The sequence below is a fragment of the Mus musculus genome, chromosome 10 (genome assembly GCF_000001635.26).
Source record: "Mus musculus strain C57BL/6J chromosome 10, GRCm38.p6 C57BL/6J".
In the NCBI taxonomy this organism is placed as follows: domain Eukaryota; kingdom Metazoa; phylum Chordata; class Mammalia; order Rodentia; family Muridae; genus Mus; species Mus musculus.
The window spans coordinates 64,408,550-64,432,214 of record NC_000076.6 but is presented as its reverse complement, the minus strand read 5'-3'; the positions used below and the strand labels follow the sequence as shown (position 1 = coordinate 64,432,214).

Below are 23,665 nucleotides of genomic sequence, written 5' to 3'. Positions count from 1 at the left end.
TTCTATTGCTAGGATGCTCTGACTCCAAGAATGTTTCTTGCACTGTTGACCTGTTATTCTCTGTTCTACTTGTTCATCTTAAGTTCTCTGCTCCTTGTTCCTCATGTGGGAGAAAGCCAATAGAACAATAATATTCCCTGAAATATCCTCCCTTTGTTCAGTCAACTATGATAAAGACACCATTTTGATATTTTGAATATTCTATGTTCCATACAATGTTAAAATTTTTATGATAATCATACACAGTACAATCTTTAAAATAAGCATGAGTAATGAGAATACACAGGAAAATTATCTTCTTTGATCTGGAACTTGATCTGGTTCTTCAATAAGAGTCTCTATAGTTTTGTGAGCTCCTATGTCCCCTCTCAAGCTCAGATTCACTTTAGGGAATGTTCAGTGACCTTTACCAAAACTGCAATCAAGAAAATCTTAGGAAGTCATAGATATTATGGATTAATTTAATTTGGACATAAACTTTATAGCTATTGCTGTTAAATGTTCCTTGTTTTCTGAGTCATTCGTCTACCTTGGCAGGATATGATGAGTCATGGCTCATCATATACATTAGCTCTTCCTTTTAGATTTATATTGACTACAAATCTAATTACATTATTGGGGTTTCAGAGGATGCTTGTAATAGTACATTATCAAGTTGCTATGAAACTGCAAAAGAGGTGATATAAAGAAAATGTTAATCACAATTTTTAAGACATAGCAGATCTTCAATAAATGCTAGATTATTTCACATAAATATTCAAATATGATAAAATACAAAATACTCTTCAGAATAATATTTTTCATTAAAATGGTTTCTATTTTTTCTAGATTTTTTCAATATATTAATATCAAACTTCAATATTTTTCCATCTTTCCCACAAATATTTAGTAAGGTCTCTGGCTATATATATCTTTTTCACACACACACACAAACAAAGAAAGTCCATAAATATTAAAAGTGTTAGATTTTATTTAATGATACACAATAGCTTTAAGCATACATACATACATAATGATAATTCATTGATTGGAACATTTGGGATAGACAACATGTTTATGGAGCATTAAAATATAAAATTAAATAAATGTAGGTGAGATCTTGACAAGATTATTGTTAAATATTTGAACACTGAATGGGGGAATAGAATTCAAATATGAAGAGCCTGATTGGTGTTATTGTTGAGGTATGGAATTCTTGGTAATTTGTGAGACCATGAAAGGCAGCCTGTGTTTTGGTTGAGCAAAGCTTACTCTGGAGACCTAGTAGAAAATTCTAGAAGGCACAGAATAATGAGCCACATTCCCAGACATAGGTGCCTGACACCACAGAGCTCCCAACTCCATAATCCTGTAACTATCTGTCATGCAGACAATGTACCAAGCTCCTGGCATTCTGGCTAGACTCCACCCTCACAGTTACCTGGCAATAGCCAGGTATGCTCCTCCCAACAATTACCCTGCAACTGCAACATAGCCCAGCCCACTATAAAAGGGACTGCTTCGCCTCTCCTCTCTCTCTTAAGCTCTTACCTCTCTTATTCTCATCTCTAGCTCTCCTTCTCCCCCTCCCTTCCCCTCTCTCTCCACGTGGCCATGGCCAGCCTCTCTTTTTCTACCTTCTCTCTTTCTCTCTGCCATTCTACAATAAAGATCTAAAACTATAGACAATCTCTGCTCATCAAGATGCTTGAGCAATAGAATAGGCCTTCCCCTAAAGAGCCAAGTCTAATCTCCCATGAGAAGGTCTCCCAGCATTTCCAGCCACCAGGCCAGACCAAGGACTCTCATCTGCATGGAAATCACCCAGTGCCCCTTCTCCTCCTGCCCCCTTTCTCCCTTTGGCCCTGGGGCAGACCGAACTGCCCTGAGGCTTCCACCCATTCTCAGCTCTTCCACGGTGTTCATCAACATCCTGTGATACCCAAGAGTTAGAACCTGTCATCCCTGGCCTTCATGACTGGACCCCAGACTGCTCCCTTTCTATCCCCCACAGACTGTGGTTCTGTGGCTTCCCACAGCCACATGCTCACCCAGGTGGCATGTAGAGCATGGCAGTCCCCTGAGTCCACCTGCTCAGAGTCCTGGAGCTCTGGCAGGAAGCAGGTTCTCTCCCACTCCCTTTATTTCCCCATGCATGCTGCCCAACAATAATTAATGATGGGTTTCAAAATACCAGAGCAAGGATGAATTGGTATTGAAAGCAATGCTAACCATTAGATGTTACTCTATTAAGGAATTGAGGGAAGCAGAGGAAAGCACAAAGTTTTCCAGATATGGTAAACAAGATAGACAGGCAGTTATAAAAAACATATAAATAAGAAGTATGATGGAGCAAGGGGAACACTTCTCCATTGCTGATTGGAGTACAAACTTGTATAGCCAATTTGGAAATCAATATGATGGTTTCTCAGAAAATTTGTAATTGTCTTATCTCAAGACCCAGCTGTGTAACACTTCCGGTCATATACCCAAAGGATGTTCAATTCTACCACAAGGATAGTTACTCAACTATGTTCCTACCAGCTTTATTCATAAACAACATATTCCAGAAACTAGAAACAACGTAGGTGTACCTCAATCAAAACTGGATAATGAAAATGGGGTATATTTACACAATGAAGTATTGCTCAGCTGTTAAAAAAATGACATCATAAAATTTGAAGGCAAGTGGATAGAACTAGAAACGTCATCCTGAATGAAGAGCCCAGACTCAGAAAGACACAGTACATATTCACTTATAAATGTATATTAGCTGTGAAGTAAAGGAAAATCAGGCTACAATCTGGAGACCCAAAGTTAGGTAAGAAGGAGGGCTCAAGAAGATATGCAATCTTCTCTCTAGAAAGGGATAACAATAGATTTTGCAGTTGGACAGAGGACAGTTGGGGATGGAAAGAGAACAGATCAGGTGAGGGGGTGGAGGCAAGAGTACTGGGAGTGATAATTGGAAATGGGGGACACTTCAGGGATGAGGTAGAAACCTAGTGCAATGGAAACTCTCTGGAATCTATTAGCATAGCCCTAGCAAAGTCTTCTAGTAATAGGAGATACAGATCCTGAGCCAATCACCTTCTAGAATCAGGCAAGACTTCCAGTGGAGAGGCTGGGACATCAGCACAATCACAAAAACTTCCATCTAAAATGTGTCCTTTTTGCAAGATATGCTGGAGTAAATATGGTACAGAACTTGTAGAAATGGCCAATCAATGACTAGTCCAACTTGTGACCCAGATCACCAGAGGGTGCCTAGTCCTGACACTGCCAGGACCCATAGGTTGAAAAGCCCAGAGACCGAGGATAGAACCAAACACAACTTCCAAAACTTAGTCAATGAAATGGTTTCTAATGATATTCTGCTATGCTTGTAGACCAGTGCCATGGATAATCATCATCAAAGAGGCTTCATCAAGCAACTGATAGGAGTAGATGCAAAGACTCATAGTCAGACATTAGGCAATGAGGCAGATTTCAGGAAATCCTGTAGAAGAGGTGGGAGGAAGATTTGTAGGAGACAGAGGGATCAAAGACACCCACATAATCAACTAACCAGGGCTAGCTGGGGCTCACAGAGACAATAATGGAGCCTGTGTATGACTGACCTAGTTCCTCTGTGTATACACTAAGGTTGTGTAGCTTGGTGATCTTGAACTCCTAACAGTGAGAGTGGAGGCTGTCTCTTACTCTTTTACCTGCTTTTTTTTTTTTACCTGCTTTTGGGAACTTTTCTTTCTACTGTGTTGTAGAGCTTTGATATGGGGGTGTGTGCCTAGCCATATTGTAACTTGTTGTACCATGTCTATCTGATATCCCTGGGAGGCCTCCTGATCTTTCCTGATCTTTCCTTCTGAAAGGACATGAGGGAGGATATGATCTTGGGGAGAGGAGAAGTGGGTGAAGGGAAGAGAAGAGAGGAAGGAGGAGAAACTACAGCCAGAATTTAATACACAAAAGAAGAATAAATAAAGAAAAAATAAATTAATTTAATTATAGTAATTATAGAATTCAAATTAATAAATATCAAGGTTAGAGTAAAAGTTAGAGAAGAATATAAATTCTTGAATACACTATATATAGAGAATGAAGACTACTGAAAGGGGGCTTTCAGGATCTTGCAACTGAAGGGAGAAAGGACACGCTTTAGATAACATGGCAGATGAAAACACATTTTCAGTGTGTGGGGCTTGGGGCAGTACTGTTCATATCATCCAGCACTCACTGGAAACACGAACTCAAAGATCCATTCTCAGTTATGTAGATATACAGCAGTGATGTGTTGGAAAATGTCATCAAAATGCTTGTTAAATGAAAGATTTTCTCCTAATGTAGCATATAGTGTGATGTTTTACAGTAGGTTCAAAATCTATATTCTCTAGGTATGAATCTTATCTCCTTAGTGTCTTTCATCTACAACATAAGCAAGTTATGACATCCTGGGAAACCCATGTTATTATCTTGACAAATTGTAAAGAACTACAAGAGACCATTTTTTTTCTTTATGGGCACAAAAGAGCAGAGAACATAGAAATGAAAGAAGGAATTCAATGCAAAAAAAAAAAAAATGCCTGAGAGATTAGTGTAAAGGGTCTATCACAAAATAGGCATTAAGTGAAAAAAAGTTCACAAGAAACATAAAAGGTCCATAAGTAATAAAATGCCAGATTTCAATAAGATACAGGGCTTTAAATCTGGTATACCCAGCACTAGGATGCTAAAACACAAGAGGAAACCAAATGTTATAGCAATACAGAAATATTGCAAGAAACATAAAAACCTCATTTTTCAAGAGGGATTCTAGACCCCCTCTCAGAAAACCACTATCAGGAAAATCAAGCAGCAACACAGACCAGCTGGCTTGCATAAATCCATCCAGAGCACTCTCCATCCAACCTCAAAAAGTACACATTCTTCAAAAGCGTGAGGCACTCATCGGGTATAGGCATTACTAAATGATTATGGATGAAGGTAGCTCCAAAAGGTGAAAATACAGCTAACATGTCATCTAGAAATGACACTTGTGGATGTTTTTCCAAAGGAAATCAGAATATCTTAGGGATATTATGTTCATCATAGCACGGCTCATACACTCAGATATTCACCCTTCGGAAGATGAATAAACGCTGCTTTTGTTGCGGCATGGGTGCACCTGGCAGGCTTCCTAAGTGAGATGAAATGAAAGTAACACAACAAATTCTGCATGATACTACTACTGTGTGGAATCTGAAATCCTTATAAAGGCAGCAGAGCAGAACTGCCATTGCCAGGCACTTTCTAGGAGAAAATAACAGCCGAAGTGTTCATGATGAATCTGTACAGACCTCTATATACAACACAGACCAACAGCAACAGTATCATCCTGGAAACTTAAAACTTGATAAGAGGTTAATTCGTCTGCTAAGTATACTTGTCAAGTTATAATAATGATGACAAAAATGTAATAGATTTAAGGAAGTTTCTTTTAGATCATAAACATATCTGCCCACCTGATGGAAATAATAGTTTTATGGCTATGTACTTATCTATAAACTTATCAAATTGTATACATTAATTATGTACAGTTTGTCACATATAAAAATACATTAATCGAGCACCTTACAAGTTATCTTGTTTGGGGACTAGAAAGGTGCCTGGGTGGTTAAGAGAAAGTAATGTTTTTCTAGAGGACCTAAGTTTGGTTCCGAATACCCATATTGGATGACTCATAACTGCCTATAACTCAAGCTGCAGGGGATCATCTGTCCTCCACAGGTACCCACACTCAGATGTTCTAAAAATTCTTGCTAATATATTTTGTCATAGAAGAATTCATAACCAGATGCATGTTTACTGCAATATGTGCAATGCCTGGGAAAGGTCTTCTATGAGGCCACTCAGTAAGGATCCATAGAATGACTGAAAAACAAAATATCTCTCAATGAATGTTTACATTAGTTATTTATTTTGAAATCTCTGTCTTAAGATTGGGCATAAATAATATCAACAATTGGCCTCATTATATTTTTGTCCAGAGTGGCTTTCATTTATTTGTCTTAGAATCTCATGATTTATAGGAAACACTTGGCAGAACCTCAAGTCATTTTATTATTTATTAGCAGCTGGAATTGTATCCAGCACAGAGAAGCAAAGACTTCCACAGGAAGGTGGCTACCATATCTTTATCAACATACCAAAAGGGCTTGGTTAACAGGAATTTCCCTCCCCTGCCAAGGCAGACATGGGGTTCTACTTAAGAATTCAATAAAAAAAGATCTTTCTTTGACAGACAATTGTGTTGTCATGAGCTGTGATATTCTTGGATTTCTAACCCTTTCCTCTAAGTATGACATCAAATTACCCTAAGCTTTTCTATCCAAAGCCCTTCTCTTAGATTGGCAGATTTGCTTGAAAGCCAAAGACTGTTCTGAATATAGCTGACCTATTATTTGATTACCTATTGAATGTCTCTTTCTACAAACCAAAGCTACTTAGAAAAGTGCATGTGGACTCTCAAGCTGATGAACAAGTGAGCAGGGGTGGTGTCAGCTCAGCGGCAGAGCTCCAGACACTGCTTGTTTTTTTCTTTCTTCCCTTTCCTTCTTTCCTTCCTTTGTTCTTGTTTGCTTTCTTTCACTATAAAAACTTGATATGGAAAACAAATTCAAAGATTTTAAACACAAGGATTTTCTATTGTTCTTGTTCATTTCATATAAACAGTTCAAATAAGTCATTCTTTTCAGCCTGTGTCTTTCATAAACATTATGTAAGATTTCTCAGCACCCCTCCATAAAGGAGATTCAGCACACAATTCTTTTGGATTCCTTTGCTACTTGAAAAGAATGATGAAGTATTTCAAAATATATTTTTTATATCCAATTATTCACTTGCATTTAATGACTTAAAATTTTAGGGGAAATATTTAAAATGGGACCAAGTCATAAAAAATTACTAATAAAAGCAAATTAGAAAAAGATAAAGTTTAAAAGACACCTGGACTAGTATGGTTGCTGAGATATAATGTAGTTTTCTTTGATAATAAGATGTATGCATTGATTTAAATCCTTTAACTGACAGGAGATCTTGTGTTAAGAAAATCAGTTTTGTTTGAAGACAGTATGTTGTATAAACTGAATGTGATGATGCATGTGTATAATCTCAACAGATGGGTGGTACAGATGGAAATAATGAGAGTTTGAAACTATCCTGAAGGATAAAGTGAGAATCTCTCTGAAAACAAAATAAACTAAAGCATATTTCTATGGATCAAATGTGAGGAACATTATAGGAAAGACTGTTTTTTTAAAAAAATAGAATGAATACTTAGCAGTAATCCAATACTTTAAGCTTAATCGAATTATTTTTCCTAATAGCATCATAAATTGTGTTAAAAGGGGACCAACTATTATGTGAAATGTGAGCCTTTACAGCCAACAATAGCAAATGTTCTAAATTTTAAATAAAAACTTTGAGGGATAGTAAGACTTTGAAATTACTGTATAGAAAAACAAGAGCATGTTAATCTACCATTTTTTTTTATCTCAAGTGATAACTGTTACATAAAGAAGGATGGTAAATGAAGAATTCCCTTCCAATTCTTCTGCATGCTGCTTGCTGTGTAATCTTATAGGACACAGGTAATCTCTCCAGGATGTTTTACTAATGCATGTTAGTGTAAGGAAATGGTACAGTCTGTTGTAATCATAGCAGAGTATAGTAGGTGTCATCTTTGTGAAGATGTAAAGGCCTGATATTCTAAAACAGAAGCCCAAAATGAATCACACACTCAATGTTTCAATTCAAAATTCTTTGGACAAACTCTTTATAACTTTTGGACAGTAAACACAAACGTTAAAAGTCCTGTGCTTATATAATTAGAAATTTATAAATAAAAAGAAAATCCTGGTTAACTCTAAAATAAGAAAGAAGGTTAGTTACCAAATGCTTTAGTATTTATTAATCTATTATTTATTAATCTATTATTTATTAATTTATTATTTATTAATTAGTCCATAATCTTACACAACCTCCCTAAGAGTTCTGAAGTTCATCCTTATACATAAAATGTGTCAAGTCACCTTATATGTGAAAAGACATTTTTGTGTATGTGAAATGTGTAACTACATGACCTGAATAAATAGCCATTTAACTTAGATGCATAAGGGATAGTATCTGGTCCACAACAAAGGAAAGGTACCCACAGGTTCAGAAAGTTATTGGTATTCTAAAGGAGGCTTTGGCTTTAATACAGTTTCAAAGAATAAGACAAAAATGCAAAGTATTATTTTGAGACATTTCACATACTGTATCCTTCATTATGTAGAACAAAATTTTGTTGTATGACAAATACAGTTGAGAAATGAACAAGACAGAAGGGTCAAGGAGACCACAAGGAGACCTACAGCATCAACTAACCTGAGAGCATGGGGGACTCACAGAGCCTAGGCTACTAAACAGGGAGCTACTAAACAGGCCTAGACGCACACTCATGTGTAGCAAAAGTACAGCTTAGGCTTCATGTGGGTCCCCTAAAATATGGAGCAGTGGCTGTCTAGATCTCTGTTCCCTGCTGTTGGATCCCCTTTCCCTACCTGGACTTTCTGGTTGGGCCTCAGTGAGAGAGGATGTGACTAGTCCTGTTGGGACTAGATATCCTAGAGTGGGGTGGTACCCAAGGAAGCTCCCTTTCTCTGGGGAGAAGGGGAGGGGACAGTGGGGGAAAGGATTTGTAAGGGTAAGCCTAGGAAGAGAGGAGGGAGGGGGCTGTAATCAGTATGTAAAGTAAATACAAAAATGTTGGTGAAAAAAAGGTGGGATAAAACAGACATGGCATTGATACCTTCCTTGCTACTCCCTAGAAACAATATTTTATCTCTCATTTATTCCCCTGAAATAACTTATCCTTTCTATACAGGCATGATCTCACAGTCTCTGGACCCTCATGAAGTTCTATTTCCCTATCCTTGTTCTGATCCTGTGCAATGCCCTTTTTCCCCCAGATAAAGGTACCTCTGCCTGAAGTTGACTGCTCTCAAAGCATGTAAAATCATCTAAAATTTTACTTAACTAAACATCATCTATGACAATAATCTCAAGTCAGAAAACACAGTAACCAAATGAAAGGCAATAGCTAGTTTTATATGAACAGTTTTTGCATATTTGTTCTTTTAGTTATGGATAATGAGGCTGATGGAATGGAGTCTGTCCATGTCATTGAGGGTGGACCTGAAATTGTGACCTTCTACCCTAGCTCCTTTGTGATTCAATGATTGACATGTGTCACTCCATCCAGCACACCCAGATCTATGTCATTATCCTTGTAACACTGAATTTCTCAAGATACTGCCTTAACCAAATCATATTTCAAGAATCTAGAGGTTACTGGCCACTCCTGACCTTTGGTTCAGTGTGATGTGTGGTGTACACCCTCTCTTCTTAATGAGAATGCAGGCAAAACTGTGCATTTCAATAGGGGCTTAGAGGTCACAGGCACTGTCAGTTACAACACTTGGAATGAGCACCCAGTGTCTTCCTGCTACAGGCTATAATTTTCCATGTTTGAGAAAATGGATAAACAAATGTTTCAATTTTATAAGGTCATCAGGTCAGCAAAGATGTCATGAGAGACTGTAGATGTTTTCAGGATGCTGGGTCACTAGTGGTGTTCATATTCATCCACAAGACAGAATTTGTAGGAGAAGCAACCATAGGCATTCTCTACTTGGTCAAATGGTATGGTTCAAACATTTACTTTTTCTTTTCATTTTTAAGATTAAAAATAGTGTTAGCAACAAATATTTTTGGCACTAACATTACTCCCTAACTGCATAGAGAAACCTCCAATTTTAAAGGTATATTTAAAATGTTGTCATGTGTAGTTAAGTTCTTTTGGCTGGAATTCATCTTCTAGAATCATAGGGAATAAATAATCTCAAATGAGCAAAGTCAAAAGAAGGGAAGCACACACACACACACACACACACACACACACACCATCACCACCATCAACAACAACAATAACAACAGCAAAATATTGAGAATCAATAATTATTCATTGAGCTCTATCAATATCTATGGCCTCAATTCCCCAATAAGAAGATATATGTTATAGAAATTAGAAAAACATCCTGAGTGAGGTATCCTACATGCAGAAATATAGATATTACATATATTCACTTGTATGTGGATATGAACATTTAAGTCAATGATAAACAAGCTATAGTCCATAGTAGCACAGAGGATAGGTACAGAGTAAGAGACAAGAGGAGATAGATCTTTTTATTAAAGGGAAATAGAATAGATATTTATGGATACATGAGGGATCTGTAATTGGAGGATCAAGTGAGGAGGGGATATGATTTATGGAAGGAAATATAGAGACAGCAAAATTAATGGACATTTGAGGGGTGTTATGGAAACCCAATACAATAGAAATTTCTAAAAAATATACATATACAAAGGTGATCTAAATGTAATTACCAAATAATGAGGGAGACAGAGTCCCTACTGATCATCTCTTGCCACCAAATACAAAGCTTCCAGTACCAGCTCTAAACCCAGACTGTTGCCAAGACTATAGGCTGCTCTCCAGAAATAATTACATTATTGTCTCAGCCTTATTGCTGAGACGATATAGACAATACATTGAACATCAACATGTCAAGCTAAACATGTCTACATAAAGCCTTCACACTATATTTCAACATCTCTGGTATAATAAGGTACTCTGCATGTTATCAAAATAGAAACATAAACACCAAGCCAGGATGGAAAAAAAAGAAATAAACCCTTTATCTGCAATGGTGTACTGCCTGCTAGATATGATCAAGCAATAGTTCTCAACCTGTGGTCTTGACCTCTTTGAGGTTGACATAGTACATATAATGCATATCAGCTATTTATATTATGATTCATAACAGCAGCAAAATTACAGTTATGAAGTAGTAACAAAATAGTTTTAGGGTTGGGGTTCACCAAACATGAGGAACTGTATTAAAGGGTTATAGCACTCAGAAAATGAAGAACCACTGTGCTAGGGCAATGGTAGCACAAAGCTTGTGGGAATGACCAACTAATAACTGATCTGACCAAAAGTCCACCCTATGAGATGGGACTCATATCTGATACTGCTTGGGTAACCAGGGTATCCCAAGGACCTAGGGCAAAACCAAATAATATGGGTCTAAAAAATAAAGAAAAAAGAAAAACCATATTCAGTAATAAGATGACTTCTAATGATAGGCTGCTATAGTCATATGTGAGTGCCTTGCTCAAATATTGTTAGAGAAGCTTCCTCCTGTAGCAGATAGAACAAATATGAAGACTCACAGACTGATTTTACAGAGAGAATGAGAGAGATGGGAACAATCAGCCCCAAATGGGATGTCTCCATCAAATCTCTCCCCTCAGAGCTCAGGGAAACCCAGAGAAGAGAAGGCAGAAAGAGTGTAAGAGCCAGAGGGGATGAAAGACACCAAGAATCCAAGGCCCTCTAAATGAACATGGACAAGGCTCTGTGTGAACTCACAGATAATGAAGCAGCAAGTTTGCATTATGGGTTCCAGGTTAGTGTTTTCATGGAACTCCAGAGGATGTGAGTGAGTGGGTCTGTGATTCTTGTGCCTTCTCTTGGTTACTTTCATTTTGTTGGTTTGTCTTATCCAACTTCAGTGTGACAATTTTTGTTTTGACTTGCTATGTTTTATTTTCTAATATTTTAAATGAATGAATACATGAGTGTGTTGAAGTCGTTTGGGGGAATAGGGTTTTGGTTTCCTAGATTTTTAGGGTTTTGTTGCTGTGCTGGGTTTGGGAGTTGATTTTGAGAAAGAAAGTCGGTGGGTAGGAAGGAATAAATTATCTGGAAGGATTTGTGGGAGGAGAAGAATATGAAAAAATATATATTTAAATTTAAAAGATTTTTAAGTAATAAAGTTATAATTAAAAATAAAAATAAATTAATTCAGACATTCAAGGAAGTCCATCTCTCCTCTCTACTCTTTCTCCACTCTCCTTCTTTCCCTTCTCCTCTCTCTATCTTCTTTCCTCCTCTCTCCTCCCCTCTTCTATCTCTGTTTCTCTCTCTCTCTCTGTCTCTATCTCTCCTCTCTCTCCTTCCCTCTCCCCTTTTGTCCCCCCCCCACACACACACACATTTGTATATATCACTCAAAAAATCAGGATATTGAATTTCCTTAGTAAAACTTCTCAGTAACTCACATTTCTTCTCAGTCACATGAGCCTGAGTTCACTGGATAATTGTTCACTTTTTTTTTTAATTAGGTATTTTCCTCGTTTACATTTTCAATGCTATCCCAAAGGTCCCCCATACCCACCCCCCCAATCCCCTACCCACCCACTCCCCCTTTTTGGCACTGGTGTTCCCCTGTACTGGGGCATATAAAGTTTGCAAGTCCAATGGGCCTCTCTTTGCAGTGATGGCCAACTAGGCCATCTTTTGATACATATGCAGCTAAAGACAAGAGCTCCCGGGTACTGGTTAGTTCATATTGTTGTTCCACCTATAGGGTTGCAGTTCCCTTTAGCTCCTTGGGTAATTTCTCTAGCTCCTCCATTGGGGGCCGTGTGACCCATCCAATAGCTGACTGTGATCATCCACTTCTGTGTTTGCTAGGCCCCGGCATAGTCTCACAAGAGAGAGCTATATCTGGGTCCTTTCAGCAAAATCTTGCTAGTGTATGCAATGGTGTCAGCATTTGGAAGCTGATTATGGGATGGATCCATGCATATGGCAATCACTAGATGGTCCATCCTTTCGTCACAGCTCCAAATTTTGTCTCTGTAACTCCTTCTATGGGTGTTTTGTTCCCATTTCTAAGAAAGGGTAAAGTGTCCACACTTTGGTCTTCGTTCTTCTTGAATTTCAAGTGTTTAGCAAGTTGTATCTTATATCTTGGGTATCCTAAGTTTCTGGGCTAATATCCACTTATCAGTGAGTACATATTGTGCGAGTTCCTTTGTTATTGGGTTACTTCACTCAGGATGATACCCTCCAGGTCCATCCATTTGCCTAGGAATTTCATAAATTCATTTTTAATAGCTGAGTAGTATTCCATTGTGTAAATGTACCACATTTTCTGTATCCATTCCTCTGTTGAGGGGCATCTGGGTTCTCTCCAGCTTCTGGCTATTATAAACAAGGCTGCTATGAACATAGTGGAGCATGTGTTCTTCTTACCGGTTGGAACATCTTCTGGATATATGCCCAGGAGAGGTATTGCAGGATCCTCCAGTAGTACTATGTCCAATTTTCTGAGGAACCGCCAGACTGATTTCCAGAGTGGTTGTACAAGCTTACAATCCCACCAACAATGGAGGAGTGTTCCCCTTTCTCCACATCCTCGCCAGCATCTGCTGTCACCTGAGTTTTTGATCTTAGCCATTCTGACTGGAGTGAAGTGGAATCTCAGGGTTGTTTTGATTTGCATTTCCCTGATGATTAAGGATGTTGAACATTTTTTCAGGTGCTTCTCTGCCATTTGGTATTCCTCAGGTGAGAATTCTTTGTTCAGTTCTGAGCCCCATTTTTAAATGGGGTTATTTGATTTTCTGAAGTCCACCTTTTAGGACACAGCTTAACTGGTTTTAAATTTTAGCATTACATCACTGAATAGCAGAAGTCGCTGTCTGTGGTGCTGAATCAGTACTGTCCTTGGCTTCTAACATGCTTACTTGAGATGAATTATCTTTTTTTTTAATTAGATATTTTTTATTTACATTTCAAATGTTATCTAATTTCCTGTTTTCCTCTTTGAAAACCCCCTATCCTCTCCCTCCTCCCCCTGCTCACCAACCCACCCTCTCCCACTTCCTGCCCCTGACATTCCCCTACACTGGGGCATAGAGCTTTCAGAGGCCCAAGGGCCTCTCCTCCCATTGATGACCGACAAGGCCATCCTCTGTTTAATCACATCATGCCTTTGTTCCTTTTAGTTTAGATCTTTCCCAATTTCAACACACATTTATGGTTCCTTCTGGCTTTTAGAGCAGGTACCATATCTGGCTTTTGTATCTTAAATTCTTACAGCATTGTCATATTAACAATGTCAGGAATTCACTGTGTGAATGTGTATGTACGTGTGTGTGTGTGTGTGTGTGTGTGTGTGTGTGTGTGTGTGTATGTGTGTGTGTGTGCTTGTGTGTATGTATGTGTTTACATGTATATTGTGTGCTGTTGTGTTCTATAGTGACTCTTCCTTCATTTTATTTCCAATTTCTTCTAATAGGACCATTGTCTTTCTGCAATCATTGCCCCCATGATTTAAAATGATTTTAGTTACTGTTCAGTTTACATAGCCTATTTTAAATTTTTGTACATCATAAAATTGTAGTCTTACATCCCTGACCTAGATCCTGGTTTCAACACACCACTGTCAGTAATATCTCAACTGGTATGCCTTCTATTTTTTTTTTCTCTATTCAGAAAACACAGTTTCCCGAGTAATTGCCAAACAGCACAATGGTAGAGACACCATCCCATGCTTATATACCAAATCTATTAAACCAAATCATCACTCATCATAGGAATACTACTCAACCTTACCTACTGCTTGTGTCCTCGCAATCTTTCTCAGTGTGATTTGCTTTCTAAAGTTACTTGGAAGTGTGTGGATGATTTTGCTTATTATAAGGACAGTGCTTGGAGAGAGTGAGAAGGGCCACAAAGTGAAAGCCTAGCAACTGGAGTCCAATCCATAGAACCCTTGGGGGAAGAAGAAGATTGAGTCTGTAAAATTATCTTGGAATATTTACACATGTGCCATCACATGTGTACATGCACTCCTCCTTCATATACAATAAAATTACTGTTGCTGCTGCTGCTAGTACTACTACTACTACTACTAATTATTATTATTATTATTATTATTATTATTATTATTATTATTATTTGCATTTAAAACATTACAAACACTGGGCTGGGCATAAATATGTTTTTTTTTAATTTAGATGGTGAATTTTCTGATATGGCAAACCTCACAACTGTGACAATTTCATATAAAAAATTATACCTGAAATGTCAAGAGCTTTCATGTTATAAAATAATGTGGCTTAGATAAATCCAACTGCTCATATTTGTCATTTGCTGTTATAAATTTCCATCTCCTCTGCCTAGAATGTCCTTTTTATGTTTTCCCAAATGTCCAACTCTTACTTATCTTTTAAGACCTATAGAAAATGTCACTTTTTTTGTGACTCTCTCAGTGTGAATCACTCTATAAATTCTATGCCACTTCATCCTATCTCTCTGGAACACTACTTTGTTCTCAATACCCTCTCTCTTTCTATGATAAGTGTCCTTTGATAAACTTTTCCCACGTGACTAGAATGCCATTTACACTTGCTAACACGTAAAGGATTATATCTCTAACATTCACACTAATGGTACTTACCATGATATTATTGTTGTATCTACACTTAATCTTATAATTCAAATGGTTTACGATGTGTAGCTAACTCTAAAATTACTCTCTTGGCCTCCTGTTAAATCATAATGTAGTTTGTTTTGGTTTTGTTGTTGTTTTTGTTATTATTGTTTTGTGTTTGGTTTGGTTTGGTTTTTGGCTTTTTTTGTTTGTTTTTTGTTTTGTTTTGAGTCATCAACAAACTTTCTCCTACTTGAATTTGGGGGGCACAGTGTCTGTTTATTCTTCCAGGAGACATTTCCTAAGATTCTCCTTCAGACAAGAAGACATATTCCTCACAGCTTCCCTAGTGGGTAACATCTGAATTCCACTCCCTGATCCTAGCTTATTCCAGTGTTGTGGATGCTCCCAGAAGTCTAATATGTATCTTCTGAAAGTAGCATTCCTCATAGCATGGACAAGGGAGTTCTCATTGTGCATCCATGAGAAGGAGATAGACAGCAGCCTAGAGAAAGCCATTATATCCAGACATAGGAAGTCTACATCCTTACAGCTGCACACTGGTCCTTTCTTTTTCCACTTAGACTTCATGATGTCACTAGAAAAGAATCATCCTTGATTTGTAATCTCAAGCTACCTTAGTTAATAATAATGATGAAATATTTAATTACAAATTGTTTTAAAATAAAATTATTTCTTTTTGGCCTTCTAATAGGCTCAAGTGACTATTTCCTAAATTTTGAAGTATTTTCTTCAATTTTCTGAAGAGAAGATAAATTGTAAGTCTTGTGATTGCTTTCCTGGGCACACCCTGGGGCCATTGAGGAATGAACTTGCTTCACATGGAGTTTTATGGATATTTAGATGCAAGCAAAATTTCCATCACCACCTCTCAAAGATTAATAGACAATGTTGGTCCCCCTAACGCACAACATTTAGAAACCTGGGTGCTTAAAATTCTCAGATCCCATGGTGTTTGATCCTAAGCAAACAGGAGAAAAAAAAAACACCAACAAATTTTGTTTTCATTATACCAATGCCCTGAGTGAAGCATGTGCTATATAGTACACACATCACAGGCTAATCAGAATTACGTCCTCTTGCAACAAAGTTATCCTGTCTATGCAGAGAGAGATAATGCCAATCATTTCCCATGACTGGCACCTCAGCAGATGATGTGTCATACTGGGACTTTCTATCACTCTGATTAGAAAATGGAGTTTCATAACACCCAGAGAATGAAAGGGGAGTGGAAAAGACTGGTACATTTCAGCAGTCACTTCACAAGCCTATTTAGCAGTGCACTGATGAAATAACAAAGCAGTGCACTAAGTCATGACCATTTAGTCAATACCATTCAGTCAATATACATGTATGCAGCATATGGGACTTGCCAGGTGGCTCTCCAGGTAGAACCTCCCCCAACCTAGTTTGGCAGCCTCAGTTCAATTCCCAGAACCCACATGGTGAAAAGGGAAAAGATGGTCCTCTGTTTCCATTTTTATACAATAAGAAAAGAAAACGAAAGAAAAGAGGGAAGGAAGAAGGAAGAAAAAGAAAGGCAGAGAGAGTGGGAAGAGAGAGGGAGAGAGAGATACCCAATATCTTTTAGTTACCTATGATTTAACTGGCATTAGATTCAAGGTTTATCAACAAGACAAAATCCTAACCCTTACAGATCTTATATTTCCCACGTGTAAATATGCAATCATTCAGTGCACATCCTCTCCCAAATACTTTGCTTTTTCTTACTCCAAGATTCTATGCATAGAACAAACAACTTTCTCTCCTTCAGGTATCACAACCTGAAACCTTTTGCAAAGTGTTTTTATAGTCTCCAAAATGCTACTTGTAAAACATTGCCTCTTATACCCAACCACATCACTGAAATATATTCGAAGCATCCCACAGCCTCTGTAGGTATGTTGAGGCATTGGGTACAATTTCCTAAAGAGGACAGATGGAGAAACAGAAATGCCATGCTAGGTGTGATTGAAATTAGACTGAGATTGTAAAATGTGATTAGATTTGCAAGAGTTAAGCTCTTGTGAGCAGCTGCCTGATTGAGTCTATTCTCCATAAGGAAAAATATCCTAGTTTTTCATTACTTTTTTCTAAGTTAAAGAATTCCATTCATAGGGATAACACTTAGGACCATCTAGGATTACACCTATAGCTCCAAATGATGACAATTCTTTCTCCTATGTCTTTGATGAGGTAAAGTATGATTGACATTCATTGAAACATGTCAGTTCACTGTGCCATAAAACAAATCACTTTTTTCCATTTTTAAACTGGAAATCCAGAATAGCAATCTAGATATGGACAACCCAGCAAACCTAGTTAAAAAAATATTTTATTTCACAAGCTAAGCACCATAACAATTTTGAAGGGATAAAATAGTGCAATTATAATACCACTAACAAAATATGGGTGAGGCACCTAAGCTCAGAGCTTATTTATTTGGCTTTTTTGAACTTAAATATATGTTATAAACAAAAATAGAAGAGAAAGAAGGGATGTACACATAGTTGGAATTTTTCATTTGCAAATAATGAAGTAGAAATATTAAGGATTATTGTTTAACATATTTATTCCAAAGATACAGTATGTGTGATAATAAAGAAGTAATACAGAAATTCATAATCAAGTTGATGAATAAGTTTTACTTTATCAACAATTATACCAACCTAATTTCACTCAAATTAGACCATGAAAATGCTTTCACAAATGCATGATTAGAATGCAACACACCACATTTCAAATGTCCTTTTCATCTTCTGATGCTGTAGGGTTTTTTTTGATAAGTTATATTTCTGTTTCCTGATTCTACAATGAGTTGTACTTTTGCCCCTGGCTTCACGTTTGTCTATATTTAACTCCTGCTATTAAACATTGCTCCCAATGATGAAATATTTTAGAACCCTGAATTGTATCTCTTTCAGTTTTGTGCCATATCCTTACAAGTCAGTTGTTAAAAATAAAATTATTGTGGCCTGGAGAGATATTTCATTGGTTAAAAGAGTGCATAGCACTTTTCTAGAAGACTCAAGTTCAGTTGCCAGTGACTAGCCAGGTAAATCACAATCTACCTCCTGACTCTGACTCTACAGATCTGACATTCTCTCCAGACCTCCTCAGCTCGCTCTCTCTCTCTCTCTCTCTCTCTCTCTCTCTCTCTTTCTCTCTCTCTCTCTCTCTCTTTCACACACACTCGCTCTCTCTCTCTCTCTCTCTCTTTCTCTCTCTCTCTCTCTCTCTCTCTCTCTCTCTCTTTCACACACACACAACTACACATAACTTTAAATACTAATAATAATTTTTTCTAAAAACTGAATCATTGAAAACCACAGATAATTTACCCTTTTACACTTATATTAATTCAGGTACAACTGTTTAAACATTTATAGTATCTCAGCCTTCTTGTCATTCAGATTACATTCCTTTGTTCTATATGAAGGATGTCCTTTAGCAAGTCTGAGAACTGGGTACTGGGAATCCTCTAGGCTTGTGTATTCTGCATGGTCACATGAGCAAGTGTCATCTACCTTACTTGAATGTCTGTGATGTCTATGACATTGAGATGTTCCAAGCCTTTCATCTTTAGTTAAATGTAAGTCAGAACAACACTGTTATCAGTTTTGTCTCTACATTGAACTGTGTCTCTTCTGAGATTGTGCTCATAGGCTGTAGCTGTGTCCCTTGGCCTGTCAGAAACAGTCTCTCACTTTAGAGCCCTTTGAAGAGCTGATGACAGTGAACATGAGTCCCTGACGCTTATGCTATCTTGGCTGATTTTCTTTTCTGTTGCTTTCATGAGGTCTTCATGCATCTCGGGTGCAAGACTTGTCACTATTTCAGACACTGTCTACTAAATATGCTGCAAGGGATGCTCTTCCTTTAAAGCAAGCCACCTGTAACAGTGCAAACTTTGTGTACAGTGGGAAACTACATGATTTAATATGTGATGCCCAAGGTGACCTTAACAAGACTTAGCCCCTCCTACTTAAAAGTTCATCACAACTCCCTCTAGAGTCAACGAGATGTAATTTTTGGTCTGTCTTTTGGAGAGAAGACATCCGAGACAAATGCAGAATCAATCTTCAGGTAAGCTAACTTAACTGTCGGACAGCTTTTAATTCTGTTGATAGACATTTACATTGGGTTTAGGTTTACGTATTATGGAATATTTTCTTAAATTTTACTCAATAAATTTTGTGAACATATATGTTCACAATATAGACCCATATATATGTGTGTTTACAAAATGCATATATATTTTCTTATGAATAGCTGGGAGTTGTGTTAATGTCCAAAAGATAAGTGACTTTTGTATTTTAATAGATATTGTCAAAGAACAAACAGTGCACACACACACACACACACACACACACACACACACATACACACGTTAGATTATACTCCAGGAATGCTAATCCAAATTTAAGGATGCAAAATTATTAATGCAATATATAATATCTAGTTTTAAAAATCAGCTTGAAAGACTTCAGAAATGGCTAAGTAGTTGAAAAGAAATTACTGCTCTTCTAGAGGACCCAGGTTCTATTCCAAGTACCCACATGACAGTTTATAGCCATTTGTAGATATAGTTCCAGGACTTTCTCTAACACTTTCTTTTGGTCTCAAGCATGTGTGTGGTATACAGATACATATGCTGTCAAAATACAAATAAAGTGTATGATTGGCCAAAATGAATCTTTGAGGCCATCAGCATGTAGAAGATTGTTTTTAATTGTGTAATTAAAAAAACTGATAGAAATTTAAATAATCTAGAAAGCTATAGAAATATGATCAAAAGAATTTGTATAAATAAACATATGTGTGTTATATAACATATATAACACTACATATGTTATATATTTATATTCCATATAAAAACATGCTGGTTGATACAAAGATTTGACTCCTTAATTTTATTGCAAAATAAATCTCATGTATTTTATAACACTTGATTTGTAAATTATCACGATTTCCTTGACATTTTTGAGTTGTTTCTGAAATTTGTACAAAATGATAAAAAATGAAAATAGCCATTTTATTTGTATATACATACATACATATGTAGAAATATGCACTTATATGTGTGCATAAAAAACACAATGGAATTTTACTGAGGTATAAAGAAGAATGAAACTATGCCATTTGCAGAGAGTGAATCCAACTGGATAGTGTCATATTAAGAGTGTTAAGTCAGACTAAGAAGGACAAACATTACATGTTTTGTTTCATTTGGGGACTCTAAATTCTCTGTTGAGACATAAAATACTGCATGCACATAAGACAAAAAGTAGAAGTGAAACAGTCTGGGGAAATTAAGGAGACCAATAGGACTGAGAGAGAAATAACAACAACAAAAAAAAAAGAGCATAGAAAATCCATGGTAATTGGGTCAAAGTACAAAACATACTTACATGTAAACACTATAATGAGATACAATACCATGTACAGTAGAAATATTCTCATTTTTAAAATCAACAAAGAAAGAGATATAGTATCAAAGTTCCTCTCTAAAAAGATTATTACCATAACTCATTACATCCTTTACCTCTCGCCAGAGATGTTTCGCAAACAGTAGATGGTGGCACAATTTGTGAAACTGAGAGCATACCTCACCAAAGACTCAAGGAACATTGAAGGAGCAGCAGTACAAGGATTCTAAGAGCCAGCAGATGGTGAGGACTTCTGAAAAAAAACATGTCTTCTGGACATCACAGGACCAGTACATGCAGGAAGCTACTGTGGCTGGGGTTGCCTGCGTAAGGCCTTCACAAGATTGATTCGGTCAATATCCCAATATGGGTGGTGTGGGGCTCACAAGGCCCCGCCCCGAACTGAGGACCTTTGGTGGGTGATAGCTAATGAGGAAGAAAGAATCAGGTTTCTTCTGTGATGCTCCATGGTAGATTGCTCATGATCCAGAGGATAAAGTAACACCCATCCATATACTTGCAAGACTAAAGAGACTCAAGAGGAAAGAAGAGGAAGAGGGAGGAAAGAGCAAGAGATAATGATACAGGTAGGAACAGGATAAGCCCAGGAGAAGTTTGAGTAGGAATTGATCAGGGGGTGGTTGTGACCTTAACGCGTTGTCTTCATGTAAGAAAACACCTCAGAGCATTAATTTTAAAATCTTTCTCCCTTGAAAATGAGCAAAGGATTTAGACAAGGAACAAGATTACAATGTCACCTATTCAAATGCGTTGGAAAAGCATAGTCTCCTCAATAGTCAGACAATGGGTAGTTAGATCCAATAACATACTTAATAGTATTTATGTTGAAAGGAGACTCCAAAAAGTAATAGCATCAAGCGTTGGCCACAATGTAGAGATGAGAATTCATGTAGGCAGCTGATGGATGATCAGCGGTCAATGGGTTCAACGCAACAACTTTAGAGACCTAGCTGCTGTATCGAGTTCCCCACAAGCTTCCATAGAAAATTGATTAAAAGTTGGAAGATCAGTGCTTCAGGCTGGCTAGTCGGGTTTCTTCCATTAATTGACATTAATTCCAAAGAAACAGACACCTTGACTGTTTCCTCAATAGCATTAGAAATAAAATTGTCAGTGAGGCAAATCAGGCATTAATGTGTTTTGTGATCTATATAGAGCTGCATATGCCCATCATTTTCTGGTTTTTTAAAGCGTGCTTAGTATTTAATAGTGCCATGACATGTATTCTGACTCTGGACTTCAGGGAAAACAGTGATCTAAAATAATTCCCTAACATTATGCTGTTCATCAGACATTGAGAAATTGCCAAACAGTTGCGAAGGAAATATTTTTGACCAGTCATATTTCCTTTGGTTGCTTGTTTGGGTTGATATGGATTTGATTTTGCTTAGACATAGTCTTTCTCTATGACTCAGGCCAGTGGCCTTACACTTCTGATCCTCAGGGATGGGAGTGTTGAGATTTCAGGTCACTGCCTCCACCTTGAACTACCATCTGAAATTGTAAAGCAACAACCCTCATCAAAATAAACACATTATATGGTGTGTAACAGCAAAACCTTGTGCAGAGGTTTTTCGGTGCATTTTATTATTAAATATTTTTCAGCCTCTTGTTTTGCTGACAAAAGGAACTTCTGGTTTAAAATAACCACCCATATCGTATTTATTTTTCTAGTATAAAATTTTCACATCTGTAAAATAAATGCCTTTCACTAAATAATATCCTTTCATCTTATATTTTAGGATTTATAGTGTAGAACTGTTTCTTTCTTTGGAACTCTTACAGAATAAGCCTCCTTTTCCTTTTTCCTTAAGTAGAGGTGGGAGGGATTTAACAGTAGGAGGCAGATCTTAAGGTTAATTATGAGGATTGAATGTGCCCATTTTTAATGGTTCTTAGACACCCTCAGAAAGCTGAGAGATGTTTAACTCAAGTCCACAGAACCATCACAAACAGCTACAACTACCTTTGTGGTAAATAGGCCACAATCTGAGAACCGTTCAGTACCCTTATTTATTAGAAATATTCTAATATAGATATATTATATTAGAAAAACAAGAACCCAGCATAATTGTGTAGAAGGGAGAAATTGCTTTAGTTACTCTACCTGTGGACACAGGGTCTCCAGGTGATTGGCTGCAATTCTGACGATTTTAATCCCATCTTCATTCGTTGACATGGAACAAGCCAGATTTGCCACCTGAGATACAATTCAAGACAATGAAAATTAGTCCCGATCACTGAGGAAATATTTTCTCTCACGTGCAAGGAAGAGCATGAATGCAATGTCAGGCAGCATTTTTATAAATATCACTGATACCTACGTCACAGGATTATTCAGGGAAAACTATTAAAATAAATAACAAAAGAGGCTTGGGGAATCAACATACAGAGAAAATGCTGATGAATGGATCAGCAAGCTTTACACAGTCTCTGGGTATCAACATCTAATCCATAATAAGACATTCTTAGGGGACTGGGTAAAGTTTATCTATGGATTGCATGCTAATAGGTTCTTGGAATCTCCTTTGATTGCGGTTTATTTTAAGATTGTAATTGTTTTATTATTTCCCAGAGGTCTATTATGCACACTTAAGTTGCATTAAGTATAGCTGTATCTTATTCATGTTTTATTCAACATCTAATGTGCTGGGTTTCCCAGGCTGGACAAACACAAGATAATTAAATAGTATTTCCTGTTCCTTGCTTTTCTACTGTAATTTAATGAACAATATCTGACATTCTGACGGCCAATTAAATTCAAGTATTAGTGACACCTAAAACTACTTTATACCACTGCTTTTGAAACTTACACATTCTTCCACTGTTCTTTTAAATGAT

General features: G+C 37.1%; 1 protein-coding gene across 4 annotated transcripts in view; it reads right to left on the bottom strand.

Annotated features, from left to right (window-relative positions):
- Nucleotides 1–23,665, bottom strand: part of Ctnna3 (catenin (cadherin associated protein), alpha 3) — a 1,573,570-nt gene that overhangs the window by 571,453 nt on the left and 978,452 nt on the right. For all 4 annotated transcript variants that reach the window (NM_177612.3, NM_001164376.1, XM_006513475.3 and 1 more), the window contains one exon: nt 22,932–23,024. In NM_177612.3, coding sequence (NP_808280.2) covers nt 22,932–23,024 — 93 coding nt within the window. The remainder of the gene's footprint in view (nt 1–22,931; nt 23,025–23,665) is intronic.